Source organism: Scardinius erythrophthalmus, assembly GCF_964197995.2.
Source record: "Scardinius erythrophthalmus genome assembly, chromosome: 5".
NCBI lineage: Eukaryota > Metazoa > Chordata > Actinopteri > Cypriniformes > Leuciscidae > Scardinius > Scardinius erythrophthalmus.
In genome coordinates, this window is record NC_138225.1 from 26,400,671 (window position 1) to 26,421,205 (window position 20,535).

Genomic DNA, 20,535 nt, shown 5'->3' on the forward strand with positions numbered 1-20,535 from the left:
TTCATTTGTGGGTTATTCGAGAATGGTTTGACGAATAATCTTGAATTCCATAACCTTTTTGTCGCCATGGTCTGAGCATGATCTGGTGTGATTTTCATGAACATCAGAGCAAGCAGAGTCTCACGGTCTAGGAGGAGTTTGAAAAAGTAGGTTTCTTGGAAAATTCTAAATGGCAAAAATTACATCATAGGGTGCAATTGTATCATCTTGAGCCAAGGAATCAGAGGAATTTTTGTTTTTATTAGTTATTAACATAAACGTGAGTGCAAATTTGGACAGATGGTGATGCTAGAGGGACTGAGCTAGAGACTTAAAATTTGCTATGATAACATTTCAGACTAGCCTCTATCTGTGTGCCAAATTTCATAACTTTCCCACAAGCAGTTCTATGGGCTGCTATAGACTCAAGAGCGGAAGAAGAAAAAGATGACATAATAATAATAAGAATAAGAAGAAGAAGAAGAAGAAGAAGAAGAAGAAGAAGAAGAAGAATACTATGGATACAATGAGTACCTACAAACCTTCAGTGCTTGGCCCCTAATTACAAGTCCGAGGAATCATCGAAATTTATCAGAAAATGGCAGATCAGAATTTCCAAAACCATCATTTGTATCCCAGAATTTTGCTCATCTAGCAGTTTCTAGGGCAAGTTCATTTATTCAAGGTAAGTAAACTCAGCAGGACAGATATTGTGAGGCGCAGCTTCGCACACTTTGATTGTTTAAATGACTCCTAATTCTGCAGCATCACACCTAATCAGGGTTTTGCCAGTATTCCATATTGTGGCTTTCAACACAATGCAACAGCAGACAGAGAATAAACAAGTTCTCATACTCAGACTTTTAGGAGATAATAAAAATAAAAAAAACAAAAAGTAAAAATCATAAGAATGTCTACTTCTACAAACACTTCTACTTAATAGAACATTTCATGGCACTCTTGAAGGGCCTCAATTATTGAACCATTATGATAACCATCGCAGTTACCCATCATTTTCTTGACTAAATCACATTAGCTTGAAGAGAAATTTCACTCTTACAAGTATAACACATACAAAATGGCTGTATCAACACCTGGACTAGCTGCTAATTCTAGAGTTTTCAAGCAGTTTGCTCAAAATCTCAATATGAAAGGAAATAGTACACTTCAAGTAAAGTTGGGATTCTTACAGTTTTGTTCAGCCTGGTAGAAAAGCAGCAGATACACAGAATGAAGAGGATTATGAATCAAAGCATTTTCAAATCATCAAAGATTTGCCATATGGGCTATTTGTCAAGTATTTTAGTTGAATCTGACATACTCATCCCCAACCCCATCATCAAAATATGTACAACTGCTGTTCAACCCTCGTCAGCCATATTGCACTACTTTGGTACTTCAGCTTTTCTACCTTGGCTGGATAGAAATAGGAAGTGGCATTTCAAGCAAAATATGTTCAGGAGTAATTTCCTTCACATTAGAAGATTTGTGGTTTAAGAAAAAAAAAAAAAAGGTAATATGGTAATATACATACAATCTATACTTGATGAATCATTGTGTCTTTATACATCATGGATTTGTCCATAAGAGTTTAGACAGAACATGAGATGGTAGAAGCAGAAGAGGCAAACTGTGTCATTCCAATTGAGTTAAATTGAGAAGACAATGTAAAATAGGTGATTTAAGGTCCAAGTTAGTCAGAATTCAGGCTGTACAGTAGATCCAAAACCATAATAGTGGACAAAAGACATTACTAATGAATGCAGATAGTCCAGGATTGGGCTAAATCTGTGTGACAATTCCACATTCACCTTGAAAAAGTCCATTGATCTTTTAAACATGGTGGCAAAAATGTAAACCAATCATTATTCATTGTCACGGTTCACAATACAGGTCTATATAAAAAGACAAAAAAAGTGCTTTAGATTAAGTAAAAACGATGAAGTTCTCAAACCAGTCTGACTAGGCATCATTAAAAGGCCTTCAATATGTTTTTTTTTCTTTTAAACTTGAGTCCAAAATTAAGGTATGAGGGTTTTGAGTTGCTGATTCAGAGTCTAAAGTTTAAGTGTCAGAGTAAATCTACAGTCAAGCCCCTCACTAGCTCGAACTGGAAGTGCATTCCCTAAAACCATGTGATATCTCTGCCATTTAAATCGCAGCCTTCAAAGAAAGCGCACGTACACTCCCATTGGGTGAATTTATGAGCAAAGATCCACAGGAGACACCTCCTTCTAGGTCACCTTCTAGGCTATCAGGTGTCAGAACTTCAAGTCTTGAAAGCAAGGAATAAAAATGTCCTCCAAAATCCATGGTACGTTTAAAGTTCGTATAACTTAAAATAGAGGCATGGGATAGAAACCAACAATGGTTGAGTGGAACACAACTGCCAGGCAAAGTGGTGAATATGGTTGCAGCTAAAGTGATTTCATTCTTCTTGAAATAGAGTAAGAGAAAAATGAAGTTAATTCTATTATTCTCAACAACAACAAAAAAGTGCTTCATGGTTTTCATGACTATAGTGGTCCTCTATATCACAGATCCATATAGAGATGTAAAGAGAAAGAATAGAAAGAGAACATGTACTGTTGTAAAATGAATGCAAGCCTTCTACTGAGAGGACGAGAAAATGAATATTGTAAAGTCCTTCAAAACGGTTCATATCCTTCTTGATTAGAATATCTATATTCACTCTCAGGAAAATAACACGTCCCCTTCTGTAATAAACTACATGAAGGCCAGTGCTGACATGGTAATTGAAGTCTTGGTTACACACTAATAAAAAGTATGTTCATAAGCACACAGACCTTCATCTGGTCTTAATAACTGTAGATCAGTCCTATAAAGAGTTTAGATACAAGCCAAATCAAACACACCTGAACCAGATAGTCAAGGTTTTGGGGTACATTAAAAATTACAGACATATATTAGAGCAGACTGGAACTAAACTCTGCATGAAGGTGGATTTCAAGGAGCAGGACTGAGCATCCCTGATGCAAGTACTGAGAGATCAGCACAAATTTTTCCACATACAACACTGACCTAAACAAGCTACATGTTTTAGAGGCATTTAGATGTGTGTGTGCAGAATGTGTATGCAGATGTGTAAGCATGCATTGAAGTTTGTGTGTGTGTGTGTGTGTGTGTGTGTGTGTGTATGTATGTATGTATGTATATGTAGTTGACTAAATAACAGGCCACATTTTCTCACAGCGTTTGTGGTTCTGCAGGGGCTGTGTGAGGGCTCTGGGGGGGAGAATGTGGTGGGGACTGCAAAAGGGGGGTAAAATGTGGGGTCGGAGGGCAGTAAGAAGGGGCGGCAGTGGGGGATGGGGGCAATCCGGAGGGCACCAGTGGTCCAGGGAGTCCAAAGGGACCAGTGGGTGACTCAGCAGGAGGCTGGTTGTAAAAGAAGAAAGCACACTGATGGATGAATGTCTCGATGATTGTCTGGTAGGTGCGCGTGGCTGTCAGGGCATCCATAGAGGTGAAGTCTGGCCGCATTAGTGTCGGCCAGAAACAGATGGAGAGATTCTCACTGGTCATTAAGTTGACTCTGTTCCACTGACTAACCCTGAGAAAAAAAAAAACGGGGAGATAAGGTTAAGAGTCTCTCCACATTAACTGATCTCTAAAAGTTTGTAACTGCAGGTGGTCTGACACTCACTTGTTTAGATGGCTCATTACATATTTAAAGACATCAAAATTCTCCCTGGGAAATCGTCTTAACACATCCTTCATTGTGTGAAGCCTCTGTTCTCGATCATTAATTTCTATGGACAAAAAAAAAAAAAAAAAAAATTGATTATTACACAGACTTAGACAGGCACTGTGTTATGGATGACATAACACCCAATTTTGCTACACTTGCATGCAACATTTTAATAGTTTAGAATTCAAGTAGATGCATTTACATTATTATACTCTTCACAAATGCATTTAAAGAATGCTAAGTGAAATCTTACTGAAAGCTTCCACCAGTTCTTCCTGAGAGCTATAAGGAACCAGAGGTTCAGGTAGCTCAGAGAAGAAACTTTTCATTGCCCCGGCAACTGTGTTCACAGTGAAGTCCTTCTCCACAAAGTCCAGATTGTGGTCTAAGACAAATGGACAAAGTGAGAGTGATAGAGTGAGGTATAGAAAGAAAAGAAGATCAGGAGCAGAACTTATCCATCAATAATTTTAGTGTGGAATATTACAAATAGAATGAATTTATTAAAAGCTTTCACATGCTCTTAACCTGCACACATACACACTATATTTAGCCATCCGTGCCTTAAAACCATGTAAATCCACTAACAAAACTATAACCCACAACCATTTTTGCAGTATTGAAATCCTTCTAAACTTACCCTGTTCAAACTGTCTCTGCGTGCTCTCTATCTCTGCCTTATTCCCACTTACCCTGTAGATACCCTCTGTTGTCAAACCTGAGAGAGAGATTTGATTAACAAGACAATTTCGAGGCAAGTCATCTTCCCTCAAAATGGACTCTTAAAAATGTTAAGTACTAGTCACTCTACTTTAAGTGTCCAAAATTATTTTACAAACTACTTCATACAGGTCTAATACCGCAGCTATTAAAAAAGCTAAAAAGTAAAGTTCTTAAATTCACATTAATATGGTTCTACAATCTTTATTATAAGACCATAGCTGAAACACAGTCAAAAAAAGGAAATACGAGCAATACTATGCTGTGGTGTGATTTATGACAGCTACAGCCCATTTAACATGTAGTTTTAACTGGACACTGTGATAATGATAAGCTTATATGGTTCCCTAAGCACAACTGTTATGGGTTGAGTAGGTTGGTGAAACAGCAACAGCAGCAACTGTACCTGTGGCTTCAATATAACGAATACACTTGTCAATGAAAACCGGAATAGGTCGTTCAAGGGAAACCACATTCACCAGAGGCACCCCGAAGTAGTTACTCTCCAAAGGCTTAGAGATAGAATGACGAGGCTTTGGTCTTGTTTTCTACAAACAGCAAGACAAATACAGATTATTTGACAATTAGACAAGACTCCTTTAATGAAGCCTTAAAAGCTTCCAAAGCTAAAAAAAAAACATTAATTTAAATATCACGATGTTAAAAACAGACGAGCATACTTTAAAAAGTAATAAATAAATAAATCTTACTTTGCCTGGTCGGCGAAGACTTTTCAGTATGTTCCTCTTTTTAGGATCTTCTCCTTCTTCATTGAGTATGTCTGTCTTCAATGTTGAAACATCATCGTCTTTTGACCTTGTGAGTGTGCCAATCTCATCATCGCTACCAATGGAAAAACTAGTGCGGAAACTGCTGAACTTCCCCAGACGTTTGGAACGATCACGGTAGAGCCGTGGCTTTACCCTTGCTGCTGAAAATTTGCGACGCCTCTCCAACGAGCTGCCATCCCCTTCACTATCTGAACCATTGCCTCCTCCATTAGAATGGATCCGATTGGAATTGCGGATGGTAATAATTTTGCCCTGTGTGCTGTCATGTGGCACAGAATATATGCTGTCCTCATAGCTGGGGCGTGGCTTAGAGACAGCATCCATTGGCTCAGCATAGTCTGAAGGATCGTAATCTCCTCCTAGAGGCCATGTCACATTGGATGTAAGTGAACGCCGATGGCTGACTGCATCTACATACGGGTTGAAATTTGGTTTTCTAAGGTCAAATGTGACACTAGGCTTGGGTCTCACTTGGGGAGGAACTTTATTATTTAGCTTGTTTTCAAAGGTGCTAAGGTCAGAGATCACAGAGAATGTGTCACCTGAGTCCAGGTCAGGCAGTTTGAATCCACCATGAGAGGTGAGAGTACCATCATGGTAAGGCGGGGAAGCTTCCATGTCTTCCTCAGAATCTAACAGCATTGTGACAGGGCTTGGGGAGCCACAGTGTGGTGAATACACATTCTCATTTGTGCTACTGGCTTCTGCAATGTTTTCATACATATGACTGGCCTCAACAATGGTTCTCTTTTCTAATACCTCTGTGAAAAATTGTTCCAATAGGTCTAGTTTGTGAAGTCCTCCAACAACTCCACCAGGGCCACAGACAATACTGCAAAACCGTCCCTCAAGTTCATGGGCCAGTTCTTCACCTTGGACTAACATCTCATGCGCAGATTCAGAGTCCAGCAGCTCAGTCCGGGTTTCTCCCACTGCAAGCAGCTGTACCGGTATGATGTCCTGAACCTCACATAAAAAGGCACACAGGGTTTCAAAAGAAGCCTTGCGGCTAGCAGAGTATACAGCGATGTAGCCATGGACCAGCCGACTCTTACGAGTGGCAAAAGAAGAGTGGTATGACAGTAGGGACAATTCAATTGTATGCTTGTGTCCACCAATTGTTTGTTCTAGCAGCACTGAAGTGCCACTTGTTTGGGGAGAGGTCGGCTTGCAATGCTGAGGAAGCAGGAATGGAGCAAGAAGTTGATCAATGTCGTAAGAGTCTCCACACATTAGGCACAAGACAATACGTAATTCAGCCTCTGGGCTCTGGTCCTGCTGTAAGTCTCGAATACAAGGAGGCAGCGGAGGTGCAGGTGGAGAACAGCTACGAAATGTAGAAGTCCTCCTTGTTTCAAGTAGAACCTTTAAAACCTGGTTGATCTGCTTTTCATTCACATTTCTCCCATAGCCAGTGCCTGGGGAGGCAGGTTCCAGGTAGTTACAATGCAGTTTTACAGCTACCTGCTGACCCTGTGAGATTAATGCTTGAGCAGTCTCACCACCAATGTCACCCAGTCCTCCAACACCTCTTTTGGTTACTAATAAGAGTGACAGGGGAAGCTGAGCCATATGGTTGTCCCTTCTGCCAAGCGTGGACTCTCGCAACTTCTCAATACTTTCTACAACATATGACAAGGACTCTTTTGAATTGTATAAACACAGGCATCCATGAGGAGTAAATGTGGATGTATGAAACGAATTAACAGGAAGTCTAACATTGCCCTCAATTGGCCGAAGGACAAGTTCATACATTCTACCTTCAAGCACATAATGATCATCATTGGTACACAATGCTCGAATCTCATTGGCTAATTCTCTAGCAAGTCCATCTTTTCCCAGTATAACAAGATTGATTCTATCAACTTTTCCATCATTTAAATGGGTCTTTCCAAAGGAAGGGTATTGTTTTGGGAAGCACGAAACAAGTATTTGCTCAATTTTATGGTCGACACAGTGTGGGCAGTTCGGGCATGTTTCCTTTGTAGGATGATACACAAAATGGATATGTTTCAGCACTAAAGCATCCCTTTCAGCTTGCAATTTCTGAAGTGCCTTGAAGCGTTGTTCTTCACCTAACACTTCTTGAATTGCTCCCATTTTCTCTTTACTAGGTTTGGCATCCAGCTCAAGTTCATAGAAGAGTTCAGAGTACTCTAGCAAAAGCTCCTGAAAATCTTCTTTTGCCCTGTCTATGATTGCTTTCTGGTGCCGGTTATAAATGTCCAAATATTCTGGCTCTTCAAGCCACTGGTAGAAGTCTTCGTTCATGATGAAGCTTCGGGCCTCTTCCCAGGGTTTGCCAGGGGTAACGAAAGGGGAAGATGCTAATTTTGCTTTGAACTCATGACGCATCTGGGCACGCTTGCATTCATTGCGCAAGTGTTCAAGGTGTGCATCAAAGATTATTTCAGCAGCCGTGGTGTCTAGCACATCAAAGGGGATGCGCTCATCCTCCATGTTATCAAGATGTGGCGTGTCCTCCCATGGCGCATCGTCCAGTACCACAAACCAATGATCAAAGTCTTTTTTAGACTCAAGAACCTTTTGGACACCAGACCAGCTCAAATGCTCAATTTCATCCAACTCGGACACCAAGCTACTTAAGGCGAGTGGAAGAGCGCTCAAGTATGCTTTACGACGCTTTTCAATATGCTCCTGTTTTAGCCGGTGAATATGTTGTTGAAATAGCTTCTTAGCTTTACCTGTACCTTCTAAAAATACATACTCCTTGTATTCTGGTGAAGTCTGCATTCGTCGGCTGATGTTGGGCCAAGTTTCATTATGATTCTTCACAATGTGGTTCACCAACCACTCATAGCGGTCTTTTGCAGAGGCAATCAGTTGACTCTGGTGTTTCAATGCCTCAAAGTAAGGTATGATTTTGGGCTTACCTCTTCCCTTATCAATGAGCTGTATCAAGGTAAGGAAAGCCAAGTCAACATTGACATTGGACCGTGCCGAAGTCTCAACAACTTGCAAGTTCTTTTTTGTAATGGCAAATGTATGAGAATCCTTGATATATCGCTCCACACCCTCATCACACTTAGTGAGAACCAGCACAATAGGCTTTTTTGTCTTGCTTAAGTGATTGTACAAGTTGGTGACAAATTTCATTTGATCATCAAAGTTTCGGTTCATACCACGACTGACATCAACACAAAGCAGAAAGCCATCCACCTGCAACTTGCCTTCGGGCATTTGCTTCTGTTCGAAATCTTGCTCCAGTCCCAATTGATCAGTGCAGAAGTACATGAGTTTTTCAGCAGAAGCCAGTTTGGTGGAGGCAGCTCTTTTGATGTAGGGCTGTAATGCTGTGCTGCGATGAGGCTGGAACGTCTGGTCATCAATGAATTCTGTCTGCTCAACCACATGCATCCTGCAGTCTGCACCATCTTCCAAAACTCTCCCCACCTCTCCCCAAAACAGGAAATGGTCATTGTTGACAACCCGGCCACCGAAGTCACTGGTACTTAGCACAGAAGTGTGATCAAGATGGAAGTCGTCTGCACTAGGGCGGACAAAACGGTTACAAAGGCAGGATTTGCCAACTCCACATTGCCCTTTCTCTTTCTCCGTTCCCGACAGGCCAACAACAACAAGGTTGTAGATAGGCATTCGGGATTCTTGCTTTTTAGCCATCATCATCGTACACAGGCATTCATCTTGCCATTCCCCAAAGGTTGGCAGAGGCAGACTATTTAAAATGTGTCCATAAAATGTTGAAAGCAGGGCCCTGTATTTGATTTACAATTGAGGCTTTAGTTCTGATGTTTCAATCATCCTTTCAGGTCAAGAAAGTGGCTTGCATTTTTGGCCATATTAGAGGGGACTAATGAGAGATAAGCAGGGGGGCATGGAGAAGTGAAGAAGGAATTGAGGCTAACCTAAATGAGAAAGGGAGAGAGAAAGAACAAACCAATTATCAGCAAAATCATGTGCTTTGGTTACCTAAAAGGAACATTTTAAGAAAATATAAGCTACTTTAATCATTCTTACAGATATTAAAATAATAAATTAACACAGTAACCCTGTAATCCTACATTAAACATCAAACCCCTTAAAGTGCCTAACAATCTACATTAAGAATTATGTTTCTAATAATGTATAGCCTATATATTGTTTCTTCAATAATACTAATTTTTGATCATTCCAAATCAATTTCTGCTTATGGATCATCAGATTTATTCTTATATTAATATATTCCTATGCTAGCAAATCTACACAATATTATGTGAATACTAAAACCTAGTTTTTAGCAACAGTTTACTTCAAAATCACAAAATCAATCAATCATAATTCACAATCTACTTAAACTTGGCTTCATGAAGTATATGATGTTCCGTATATTTGTGTTTAGTTAACGATTTGCTATTGTTGCACAATTCCCAAAATACCACTTAAAATCAGTGTGCATAATATAATTTTAAAATCTAGACATTTTTAGAGAAATGTCTGATTGTTTCAATGCCAAAAATTTTAAATCCTTCCAACCACCTGTTTTGACTGGTATTCAAAACCAGTCAAGAGGGTTTTGTCTGATACCCAAAACTATATTATATATATATACATATATATATATATATACATATATATATATATATATATATACATATATATACATATATACATATATATACATATATATACACATATATATACACATATATACATATATATATATATATACATATATATATATATATATATACATATATACATATATACATATATATATATATATATATATATATATATATATATATATATATATATATATAAATATATATATAAATATAAATATATATATAAATATATATATATATATATATATATATATATATATACATATATATATATACATATATATATATATATATACATATATATATATATATATATACACATATACATATATATATATATACACATATACATGTATATATATACACATATACATATATATATATATATATATACACATATACATATATATATATATACACACATACATATATATATATATACACACATACATATATATATATATACACACATACATATATATATATATATATATATATATATATATATATATATATATATATATATATATATATACATACATACATACATACATATACACACACACGTATATATATATAGCGCGAGTGGTCAAAAAACTGTCTTTTATCAATCAAGAGATTGACAGAGGAACACAGGAATACAAAGTAGGAGTCGAAATCACTATTATCATCAACAATATTTAAAGTTTTGGCGTAATGGCATTGGGAGGATCTAAATTAAAATAGAAGACATATTCACAGCAGAGTCATATCTAACAATTAGAGGTGTAACAGATCGTTGTTGATCCGTGATACATACAGGCCAGGCCCTACAGTTCAACGTGCATCCCATTCGAAGATTAGTTGCAAAGTTTAACCATTGAATAAAAGTTTTTCATTTCCATGTTTCTATGTCTTGCTAATGTTTTGCACTGTTTTCTGTGCGCACACAGAGAGCTGCGTTTTAGACAGTGTGTGAAAACAAAATTGAGTCCTCTTTTGATTCTCCTTGTGCTTGAACAGACACCAATTTTTTGCAAAATAGTGTTGGGCAACACTCTTATGATGACCTTGCTTAATCAACCATCGATACGTTTTATTGATCAAATTATCGTGGTTCAAATTAAGTGGTTGTTCCTTCCAAATTTCTATATTCAGGTTCTAGATATGGATCAAGTTGTATAATATTTAAACAACAATGCATGCAAAAAGCTAAGGTACAATATAATACCAAAAAAAACCCTGAAATAATTGTAAAAAAGCAGCAAAATGTAAATTCGCTTCCCACTGAACTCCAGCAATTAGGGGTAAACAACAGTTTGCTGACCACTTCTCTTTTTCTTTACCAATCTCTGTATCATTTACAATTACAATAGCACACCCACCAAAAAGGTTCCTCACTTATTTGTCATTCCAAACCCACATGGCTGTCTTTTATGTAATGCAAAGAGAAAATTGTAAACAATGTAGTTGATTTTTTCTCCATGCAATTACAATGAATGGGGACACAAAAGCACCCTTAAAGCATCTTAAGTGGCTGATATAATGGGCTGTCTATATTCCATGTCTTCTGAAGCCATACGATAGCTTTGTTTGCAAAATAGACCAATATTTTAGTTATTGTGCTCCTTTCATGATGCTTTTTCTGTCATTTTGTAGCATGACAGCCCCAGTACTCATCAGTTTACATTATACTGAAAAGAGAGAGCAAAATATTCCTAAATTCACCTAGTGTGTTCCACTAAAGGTAAATACGGGCTGTATTTATACGTTTTCTTAAAGAATTTCCATTTTGGGGTGAACCATTATCAAGGACCTTGTCACTTATGTAGTTTGATCATTATTAAAATAAAACTTGATTTTAAAACTGAAATTATTTCTTTAAAATATTTGATCCCATTTTGCAGCAACTTAATTCATCACTTAATTGGTGCTGTACCAAGTAGTTAAAGTAACAATTCAGGCACGTGCACAGATAGACCCCCAAGTGGTGCCCAAGCTCTGGTCCTTTTGGAATCTGATTAGATAAGTGCCCTTTTTGCAAAACATTTTATAGCTTAGTGTTTAAATTTGGCCCATTGCATCAATCCTTATTCAATTCTTAGCGTGTGCCTGATAACTTATTCTTAATAATTCTGTGAGATCGCACACTCTGCAGAGCAGGCGAGCAGCACCGACATATCCCAGACCCGCTTTCATTGGATACTGAATGAAAACAAACATAGCAGCTCAAGTAAAATATGCTGAACTTTATTACAAAAATAAAAAAAACAGTACTGAAACAAGAAAAGTACTGTACTTTATAAATGATATAAACATATAAATATTAATCTCTGTAAAATTAGTCTTTGATGTCCCCAGAGTGTGTATGTGAAGTCTTAGATCAAAATACCCCACAGATCTTTTTTTACAGCATGTTAAAATTGCCATTTTTGGGGGGTGAGAAAAAATGTGCTGTTTTTGTGTGTGTCCCTTTAAATGCAAATGAGCTGCTGCTCCTGGCCCCCTTTCAAGAAGAGGGCGGAGCTTCAAGAGCTGGTGCTCCGGTGTCAGGACAATCTCCTCTCAAACAATGATTATGTCAGAACATAAACTGTCAGTAGCGGTGTTCATTTCGACACGTAGTAATAATGGCAGAAAATATATGCTGTATGGAGATAGAACAGGTATAGTTCTGTTTAATTATGGTTATAGCGTATTTGTCATCTTGCTTTTATCCACTATTAGTACAAGCCTTTATATCTTTAAAACAACTCCAATGAACTGTAATAAAGTGTGCACTCTCCCTTCCATTACTGCCATGACCAGTAGGCCTATGTCTCCGTAGACTATAAGCTGGATCAAGAACAGTTGGTACAGATCCATCCTCAGGTAACAACTTTTTAGCAAAGCTTGCTTTATACGGACCCTCGTTCACAAAGCAGTCTGGTGTAAAATGATTTGTGCAAACAAATGCATTTAGGTAGACTGGGCGGGGGGCATCCCCTCAGATGTGGGGAGTAAATAACGACTGCTGTGTTCATTCTTACATCCAACAACAAAACACCTAAATCGCTTAGGAGACATTCTTGTCTACACCTGCTCCGGCATCAAGACAATGGCGGACTGTGTACAGCTCACTCAGGGCGGGTTTATGCTAAAACGGCAGTGTCCGTCAACAGTCATGGGAGAGGCCTGTGCAAAGTTACGTCACTTTGCCCAGAATCTGCGAACAGCTTGTTCTGAGACAGTGCTGGGTGATATTTTATCATTATAGGGTGGTTGTGTAAAATGTACACACACTGCTAACACACATTTTTGTTCAAACACCATGCAAAAGTGAATTTTGCATAACAGGTCCCCTTTAAAGCCATGTAAAGACAAATATTTTGCTGAAAAATGCACAATATTCCAGCCAAGTGTGAAGTCAATATGCACATTAACAACGACAAATATCATGTAATTTAATGGAAACTATGTGACTGGCACTCTACATGGCACAGGAGGATTTTGAACGGCTTAGTTGTAGCTGGGCATTGTCGGTGTGTGTACCCTCAAAACAATACGTTTGAAATTTAAAGAACTGAAATTGTATGCGTTTCTGATTTCTTTATATGTTTCTTTCAGATGCATAAACATATCAATTTGCTTTCTCATGTCACTAGCTTTAAATATGCAACTTCTCTGGCTAACGAATGCAAAAAAAGTGACCAACTGGATATAAACTAATGCAAATAGATGGTAACAATCGTGACTAAACATTTGGGTCGGACATGAGTGAATTAAAAACATATACCTATATATCCTGTATACATACCATTTTGTTGTCTGTTTTAAATCTGCATCTGAAGTGTCCAGCTGTGTGCAGCGTACAGTGTCACGTGTCAAAACAAACTCCAAGAGGCGTCAGTGATTTTGCCTCTAAAGGCCACTCTCGTACTGCATAATGACAACAGACACTTCTCTTGCACTCACGCAACACGGTAAAATTATCAGTATGTTTTTTTACCGATAACCGATTGTTCCAGCAATCGGTTATCAGTTCCCATTAATCGGTCAACCTCTATTCAAAGCATCTCAATACAGCCAGCTTATTAGGCAATAGCCCTCCATTAAGCTTAACAATAAGCAAGCTAGTCCGACATTGACGTAAAATAGCCTTGTGCAAGGATGGAAATGCCCCCAAAATTCAGGATAATAATTGCCCTTGTATGAGTTCTAGTATTTTGTGTTTGTAACATAATTAAAAATCCTGCATTGCTGGTCACCAGCATAAGGCAGGCTTTGCATGATGTGGACCAGACACACCAGTTCAGTTTTCCTTGAGAACAAGAGTGCTATTTTCTCAAATATCAGCTTGATTACAAATTTGATATTTAATACCAAATGTAATAGTTCAATAAACAATAAGTGGATTTGAATATTTTTGGACAACGTAGTACATTTTTACTGTTTTTGTTCTATTCTGCCAACTAAAATATTTCCAAACCCAGCTATAAAGTGGCACAACGAAGGCTCCTCCAAATGTGTCCTTCGTTTCCCGTGAAATGAAGGATACAACAGATGGATCCTTTGCGGCCTTGCCTACCCCAGAATTCATTGCATGCCAGTGACGACAGGTTTTTTCTTTTTTTTTTGAGAAATTGACGAATTACACTTTTAAACGTAAGTATTGAGTTTCAACTTGCACAAATAGCTAATACAAATGCAATAATTACCCTTTACAGCGGTTCAAATGTTGACATATCTTACTAAGACGCAATAGTTTATACTCTTTATATACAGAAATGGACCATGGTGAACATATTTAGACAGTTTCTGGTGGAGCAGAGAGGGAAAGGTCTCCAAGAAGCAGCAGCGAAATGTAGCAAAATTACTGACCTGTTCAAGTGCAGGTCAGTTTTATAAATAATTGTAGATGTAGTTTTGGCTGTAGTTTTGTCTTTGTTAACTTAGCTAAGCATTAAACTGCTAGCAAATGTTAGCAGTAACATTACTATAGTCTTTCAAAATACTGTATGCTAAAGAACATCATTATTATCTATTGTAAAGTTACAGTAATAATTTAGGAGGCAAATGTTCACATCGATTTATAGTGTTTGGAGGGAGCTAGGGCAGACAACAACACAGAATTTTTTTATAAAGATTGTCATGATGTAGTTATTATTGTACTATTTTAAGCATTTAGGAAATTTGTTTTAATATATTTGTATGAAATATAGTTACATTTTGGGTATTCAAGTCATTTTAAGATAAAAACAACAACAACAAACAACAACGGCTCATTGCTGGTATTCTGTGACTTTTGGACAATATCAAATTTAGGAAATCTCAGTTTTTAAAAGATTTTTTTGTGTAATCATGATAAGGTGATGTAAAACATTAGAAAAATTATTTTGGTCAAGCTCGGGTAAATAAATGTAACCACTTATTAAACTAAATAAATGAAATGGAAGATTAAAAATGCCCACACACTATTAAGGACAATTAAAATACTTATGATTTTAATTTATGGGCATTGTGTTTCTTAGACAACTCGTGCTCCTTTGTCCCTTTAAAAGCATATCAGTTAAAAAGTATCAGAAAATGCAGATGTAAGAATTGTACTTACTTTCTCTCACAAACACATGATTTTACATTTTTCGTTTTCAGATACATATGCCTTAGTTTTTAAAGTACTACATTGTCATTATTGATAATCCAAAAAAGTTTAATTGACACTGAATTATGTAAAATTATTGTAAAAAAAAAAAAAAAAAGATTTTTATGAAACAGGGTAGACAAATTAATAACAGGGGGGACAAAATAATAACAAGGTTGACAAGTGGTTATAAAGAATGGAAGGATTGATGATTTCCTATCTCTCACATTCAACCAATTACAATATTACTTTTATTTGTGCTGGATTTTGATAGGAAACAATCTGTAAAACGTTACCAAAGAATTTTAATATACACTACTACAAGTTAGTAGTAGTGAAACAAATTACTTTCACAATCACTAATCTATGTGCACTCTAAATGGCCACTGGACAATTTTAAATTGTGATTTTAAAAATATCTTTTTTTCAACTACCAACAGTGATGTAGGTTGACCACATCATATTTGAAAGATAAAATGTCTAAAAATAGACAATTAAACTAATAGAGGATCTCACTCACTTTATCAAGTTGTTTTTCCTCCAAAGTGACAAGCTACATTTTTGTATTATATTTGTTAAATTGAATTTAATCATTTAAAACAATTATACATTAGAGAGAATAATAATCAATACTGATCACATACATTAAGTATTATATTCATCATGAAAATGGAGTATGTAAGCCTGGGAACATAGGAAAATGGTGATATGTGGTGGTTCAAATGCTGTAAACAATTCTCACAATTTTTTTTTATCTAATTTAATATGCTTAGACTTCAAATGCAGTTCAAAATAAAATAAATTTAGATTATGTTCAAACACAATGAGGTGGTTGTTTTGCAACAAGGTTGAGACAGTTCTGTTTATAACAATACACCTGCTGGTGAAGAAGTGACAGAAAGAAAGTACGCACATGGAAGAAAGATATCAGGGGAAATGAAGAGAAGGAAAAGGAAAATGGAAGTGAAGGTGCATTTCAAGAGAGAACCTTTAATTATTTTGCATGGGGCCAGTCTAAGGATTTTAACCTTTTTTATGTGATGGCCATACAAAAAATAGGGTTGTCCATGGTTCCAAAACTGTTGTGGGTGTATGGGATGGCCTGGATGAGTGTGAGATTTCCCAGTCCAGCCCTGGTTGTAGCCCACTGTGTTGTGTTGTTAGGCTTTAACATACATCAAACACTGTTTTGGCTGTATGTGTAGAGAAAAAATGAAGACATCACGGCACACTCTTCAAGCAAAATACACATCTGAAGTTCTGAACCCTAAAGAAAGCAACTGATAAAGCATTTCATCCTTAAAGCCTACAGGCCTAGCATAGCCTAAGCAAGAAATACCAGCTACGTAATGCGTCATGGTTCAGAACAGCCTTCCTACGAGCGGCTCAGCTGTCTGTTTGGTACTGCAGTCTGCAACAGAAATTACTTGTCTGTAACATTTCCCCACGTAACTTATATAAAACAGGGTATGCGGTTATAATAAATTAGTGCGACACGTTACCTTCCGTTGGCGTGTTCTGTGATTCTGTCCAGCGTTACATAGCAACTAACAAGGTGCACATCACGTGAGAAAATAGTCTGCCAACTTATAACATTCTGAGATTGTAAGAGTGCAAGATAAATCCGTTTTCAAAGCAACCAGGTCGCTGCCTGCACAACAGACAGCAGTCACTTTTATTTAAACGTACAATTTCCTTTCGGTACGACTCTACTCCTTATTTAAAGATACTCGATTTATAGGCTTCTTCAACGGCTGAAAAAAATGTCACGTTGCCGGCGACACAGACTACTTTGCTAGCTAATATTGATTTTAATGAAATACCGGGGAGAATACATACATACCAGTGCCTTTCTCTGTCCTCCCTTTCCCTTCTCAATCCCTCTTCCAGGCCAGCGGGAGAAGGCTTACAACCGGCTCGGCCAATGTTGTTAGAAACCAGAAAGAAAGGAAAACAAAAGACTACGCAAAAAGCCGAGGACATTAAATTCATTGGGGGCTCTTTGATTGTGGCTTGACAGACTTGCAGTTTCCAAGGGATATTTTTGTCAGACGCAACTTACTGATCTCGCGTTAGTATGGAAAGGGCTGGGAAAATCCACCGACGGCTAAACATATCCAAACAAAGAAATGTCCTTTCTTGGAGGCCAGTCGTTTCCGTGCGGGAAAAAGGCTTGTTTTAATGTCTTCCTCCGGCCTAAGCACGTTGCTTTCGGTCAATTATAATGCCCTTTGTTGTGGTCATAAAATGCCATCGTGTGCAGACAGCATGCAACGATGCCTTAACACTGAGACACAACATCCAGTTTTTCGTGGCCAAATCTCGAGCAATATGGGCCACGCATGTCTTTAAATGTTAAAATATATATGTGCGTGTGGGTGAAAGTGGTTGTCCAAGGCTCCCAATAATGGCGGTCCATCCACCCGAACCCAACTCTGAGTCTGCCCTCTTTCGCTCTCCTTTTTTTGAGGATAAAAGAGGGTTACTGAGACAGCCGAGACTCGCCCAGTGGCGCATGGACAACAGCACAGCGCTGAGCCAATTACAAGAGCCGAGCTCGAGCGCGCGCACGCGGAGGCAGGCCCGACCTAAAGGAGAAGCAGCATCCTTTCATGGACAGAGAGTGATTGATGTTGTTGCAGATTATTGTGATCGTATATAAAATTCTAAAAATAACTGAGTGAAGCAGTATCTCAAACAATGTGAATAAATACTCATTTTCAAATTTCACACTCAGTTACCAAGGTTTTTGAAGATCGGCGATACTCACTTTATTATACATATCATTTAATGTTACTTTATGTGCAAAATTATAACGTGATTTCCACAAATCAGACCACAAATTTTTTATGTCATTTTTGTAATTGTGTACATAGGCTCTTGTCAATGGAAAGTAACAATATTCATTAAAAAGTTGTTGAGATCAAAAGTGATCATTAAAGGGTCAGTCATCCTTGGTGAATAGATTGAGGTGTCCCATTACCTGAAAAAAAAAAAAAAAAACATCAGGTGTGTGATTTTGATTATTTATAGGCCTACACATTTGTTGTGAATTTGTGTTTTCATTCAGAGTTTCTGAGATGAATGTGTGAGGAGGTGATAAAAGACAATGACATTTTAAAAGCCATTCAAAATTCATTTACGTAATGCTTGCTATAAATATGCTTGTTAAAAGTAAAACATGTTAATGCATGTGCATGCTCTCAGTGAAAGTTAATGAACAGGAGGTCAAATATCACCATTGTCTTCAAGCATATACACACCAAGAGGTAATAGCCTATATGTATATGTATATATGAGAGAGAGAGAGAGAGAGAGAGAGAGAGAGAGAGAGAGAGAGAGAGAGTGTGTGTGTGTGTGTGTGTGTGTGTGTGTGGTACAGGTAAACTAAGTTATGGGGGAAAAATGTCCCTACAAAGATGGCAATAAATAAAATCCTTGACCTTGTGGGGACATTTTAGGTCCCCATGAGAAAAACAGCTTGTAATTCATATAAGTGAGTTTTTTAGAAAATGTAAAAATGCAGAAAGTTTGTAATGGGTTTGGGTTAGGGGATAGAATATATAGTTTGTACAGTCTAAAAATCATCATGTCTATGGAATGTCCCTATAAAACATGAAAACCCAATGTGTGTGGGTGTTATCTTTTATTGTATCTTTTTACAGTTTGAATATTGTGTGTGCCTTACTTAGCAGATGACTTGTTTCCACAGTTGAGCTTTTTGCCTGCCAGAAAAGATAACATTTGACTTTACAAGGATGGTATGTTTGATGGTAATCTTTATTATAATGTATGCAGAGAGGACATGCTGTAGATTGCATAAATCTAGACATACTCACTGAATATGATAGCCATGCCCAAACAGAACAAAACAGCGGCAAAGATCAGCCCACCTCTTCTGATTAACTCATAATCTGGCATAAGCGCACACATAGATTGTTACAAACATGATATCCAAAGCTTTGCATGAAAAGTTGTAAAACAACAAATATTTCAGCTAACATTCTTTTGTTGACTGGCTGATGTGAGCAGGACTGTTCCCTTGAGATATGACTGAAACAAACTAATTTGCAACATTCATACTCACATAGGTCAACTTTAAAATGTGTTGTAAGATTATTCCACAGTTCTGTCAATTTAATTTAAAATAGTATAAGTAACCATCAGACATTCTTACCATAGGTGAAATCAGCATCTGAATACTCAGTTTTTTCTTGAGAGAGAACACACAAAGTGTATCATGTTAACTTTGAACCTATAGGCCAAATATTATTCTTACATTCTCTAATAGATGTCTAAATATATTAAATGGATGAAAAAAGAAAGAAGAAAACAAGTCGTGCAGGTTTGGACCGACATGATTGTGAGTAATTTATGACAGACTATTCATTTATGAGTCAACTATCCTTTTCATTTGTGTGATATACACCTCTAAAAAAGTTAGTTCTGATAAATACTGATTATCAAAATAGTGCATAAAGTTAAAACAAACTTACCCACTCCCATAGTTAGCAATGGTGCAGGATCTCAAAGTTTCAGAGTTGATAATTCCACAACTGTGCTATATGTTTGTGAGAGAATAAGTGAGAGAGGAGTTTGGGTGTTTACAGGGAGCTTAAACTCTGGAGCGAATGCAAATCAGTAAAACAGGGAGGAGAGAGAGAGAGAGAGAGAGAGAGAGAGAGAGTGCGTGTGCTTCACAAGTATGACCTTCAAACCCTTTGCTCTGACCTGTCTTATCCAGTAAAACTCAAAACACACACATAAACACAAGCCTTTGGGCCATTTCTTAATATCTAACCACTGATCAGTGGTGAATGTGCCCTTGCAATAGGCTGACAAGGTCACTGAAGCTCATTGAGAAAGAGGCAGACCATGAGAGACCAATTCAATCTCTGAAGGCCAAATAATCTGCTATAAGATAAATAAAAACATAAATAAGATAAATCCATGAAGTTAACTCCCAAAAAAAAAAATACATTTATTATTTTAAATGATTTATTTAAATTATTATTTGTATTTTGTAATATACACTATGAAAATTATGTTGAGAAATTACATTGAGATTCAGAAGGACTCCAAACAGTCCGTTTATCTGTTAGTTCTATTTCAGTGGGTGGTTAAAAATTAATCTGCAATTTTCTAAAG

The 20,535-nt window shown here is 37.2% G+C and overlaps 1 protein-coding gene across 1 annotated transcript; it reads right to left on the minus strand.

Moving 5' to 3' along the window:
- Positions 1-221: 221 nt before the first annotated feature.
- Positions 222-17,950, minus strand: arhgap35b (Rho GTPase activating protein 35b). Its single transcript, XM_081365205.1, has 7 exons — positions 17,231-17,950; positions 5,122-9,089; positions 4,818-4,959; positions 4,332-4,409; positions 3,945-4,076; positions 3,647-3,752; positions 222-3,553 (listed from the first exon to the last, which is right to left on the minus strand). Exons 2-7 carry the CDS (start codon positions 8,848-8,850, stop codon positions 3,187-3,189), a joined length of 4,554 nt encoding a protein of 1,517 aa, XP_081221331.1. The 5' UTR covers positions 8,851-9,089; positions 17,231-17,950; the 3' UTR covers positions 222-3,186.
- Between the last annotated feature and the right edge of the window lie 2,585 nt (positions 17,951-20,535).

Excerpts from the sequence above, each read along its gene's own strand:
- arhgap35b (XM_081365205.1), bottom strand. The coding sequence starts at position 8,850 with ATGATGATGGCTAAAAAGCAAGAATCCCGAATGCCTATCTACAACCTT. Across the intron at positions 4,410-4,817 it reads TCGTTATATTGAAGCCACAG|GTTTGACAACAGAGGGTATC; the intron begins GTACAGTTGCTG and ends TCTCTCTCTCAG. Across the intron at positions 3,554-3,646 it reads GTAATGAGCCATCTAAACAA|GGTTAGTCAGTGGAACAGAG; the intron begins GTGAGTGTCAGA and ends TTTTTTTCTCAG.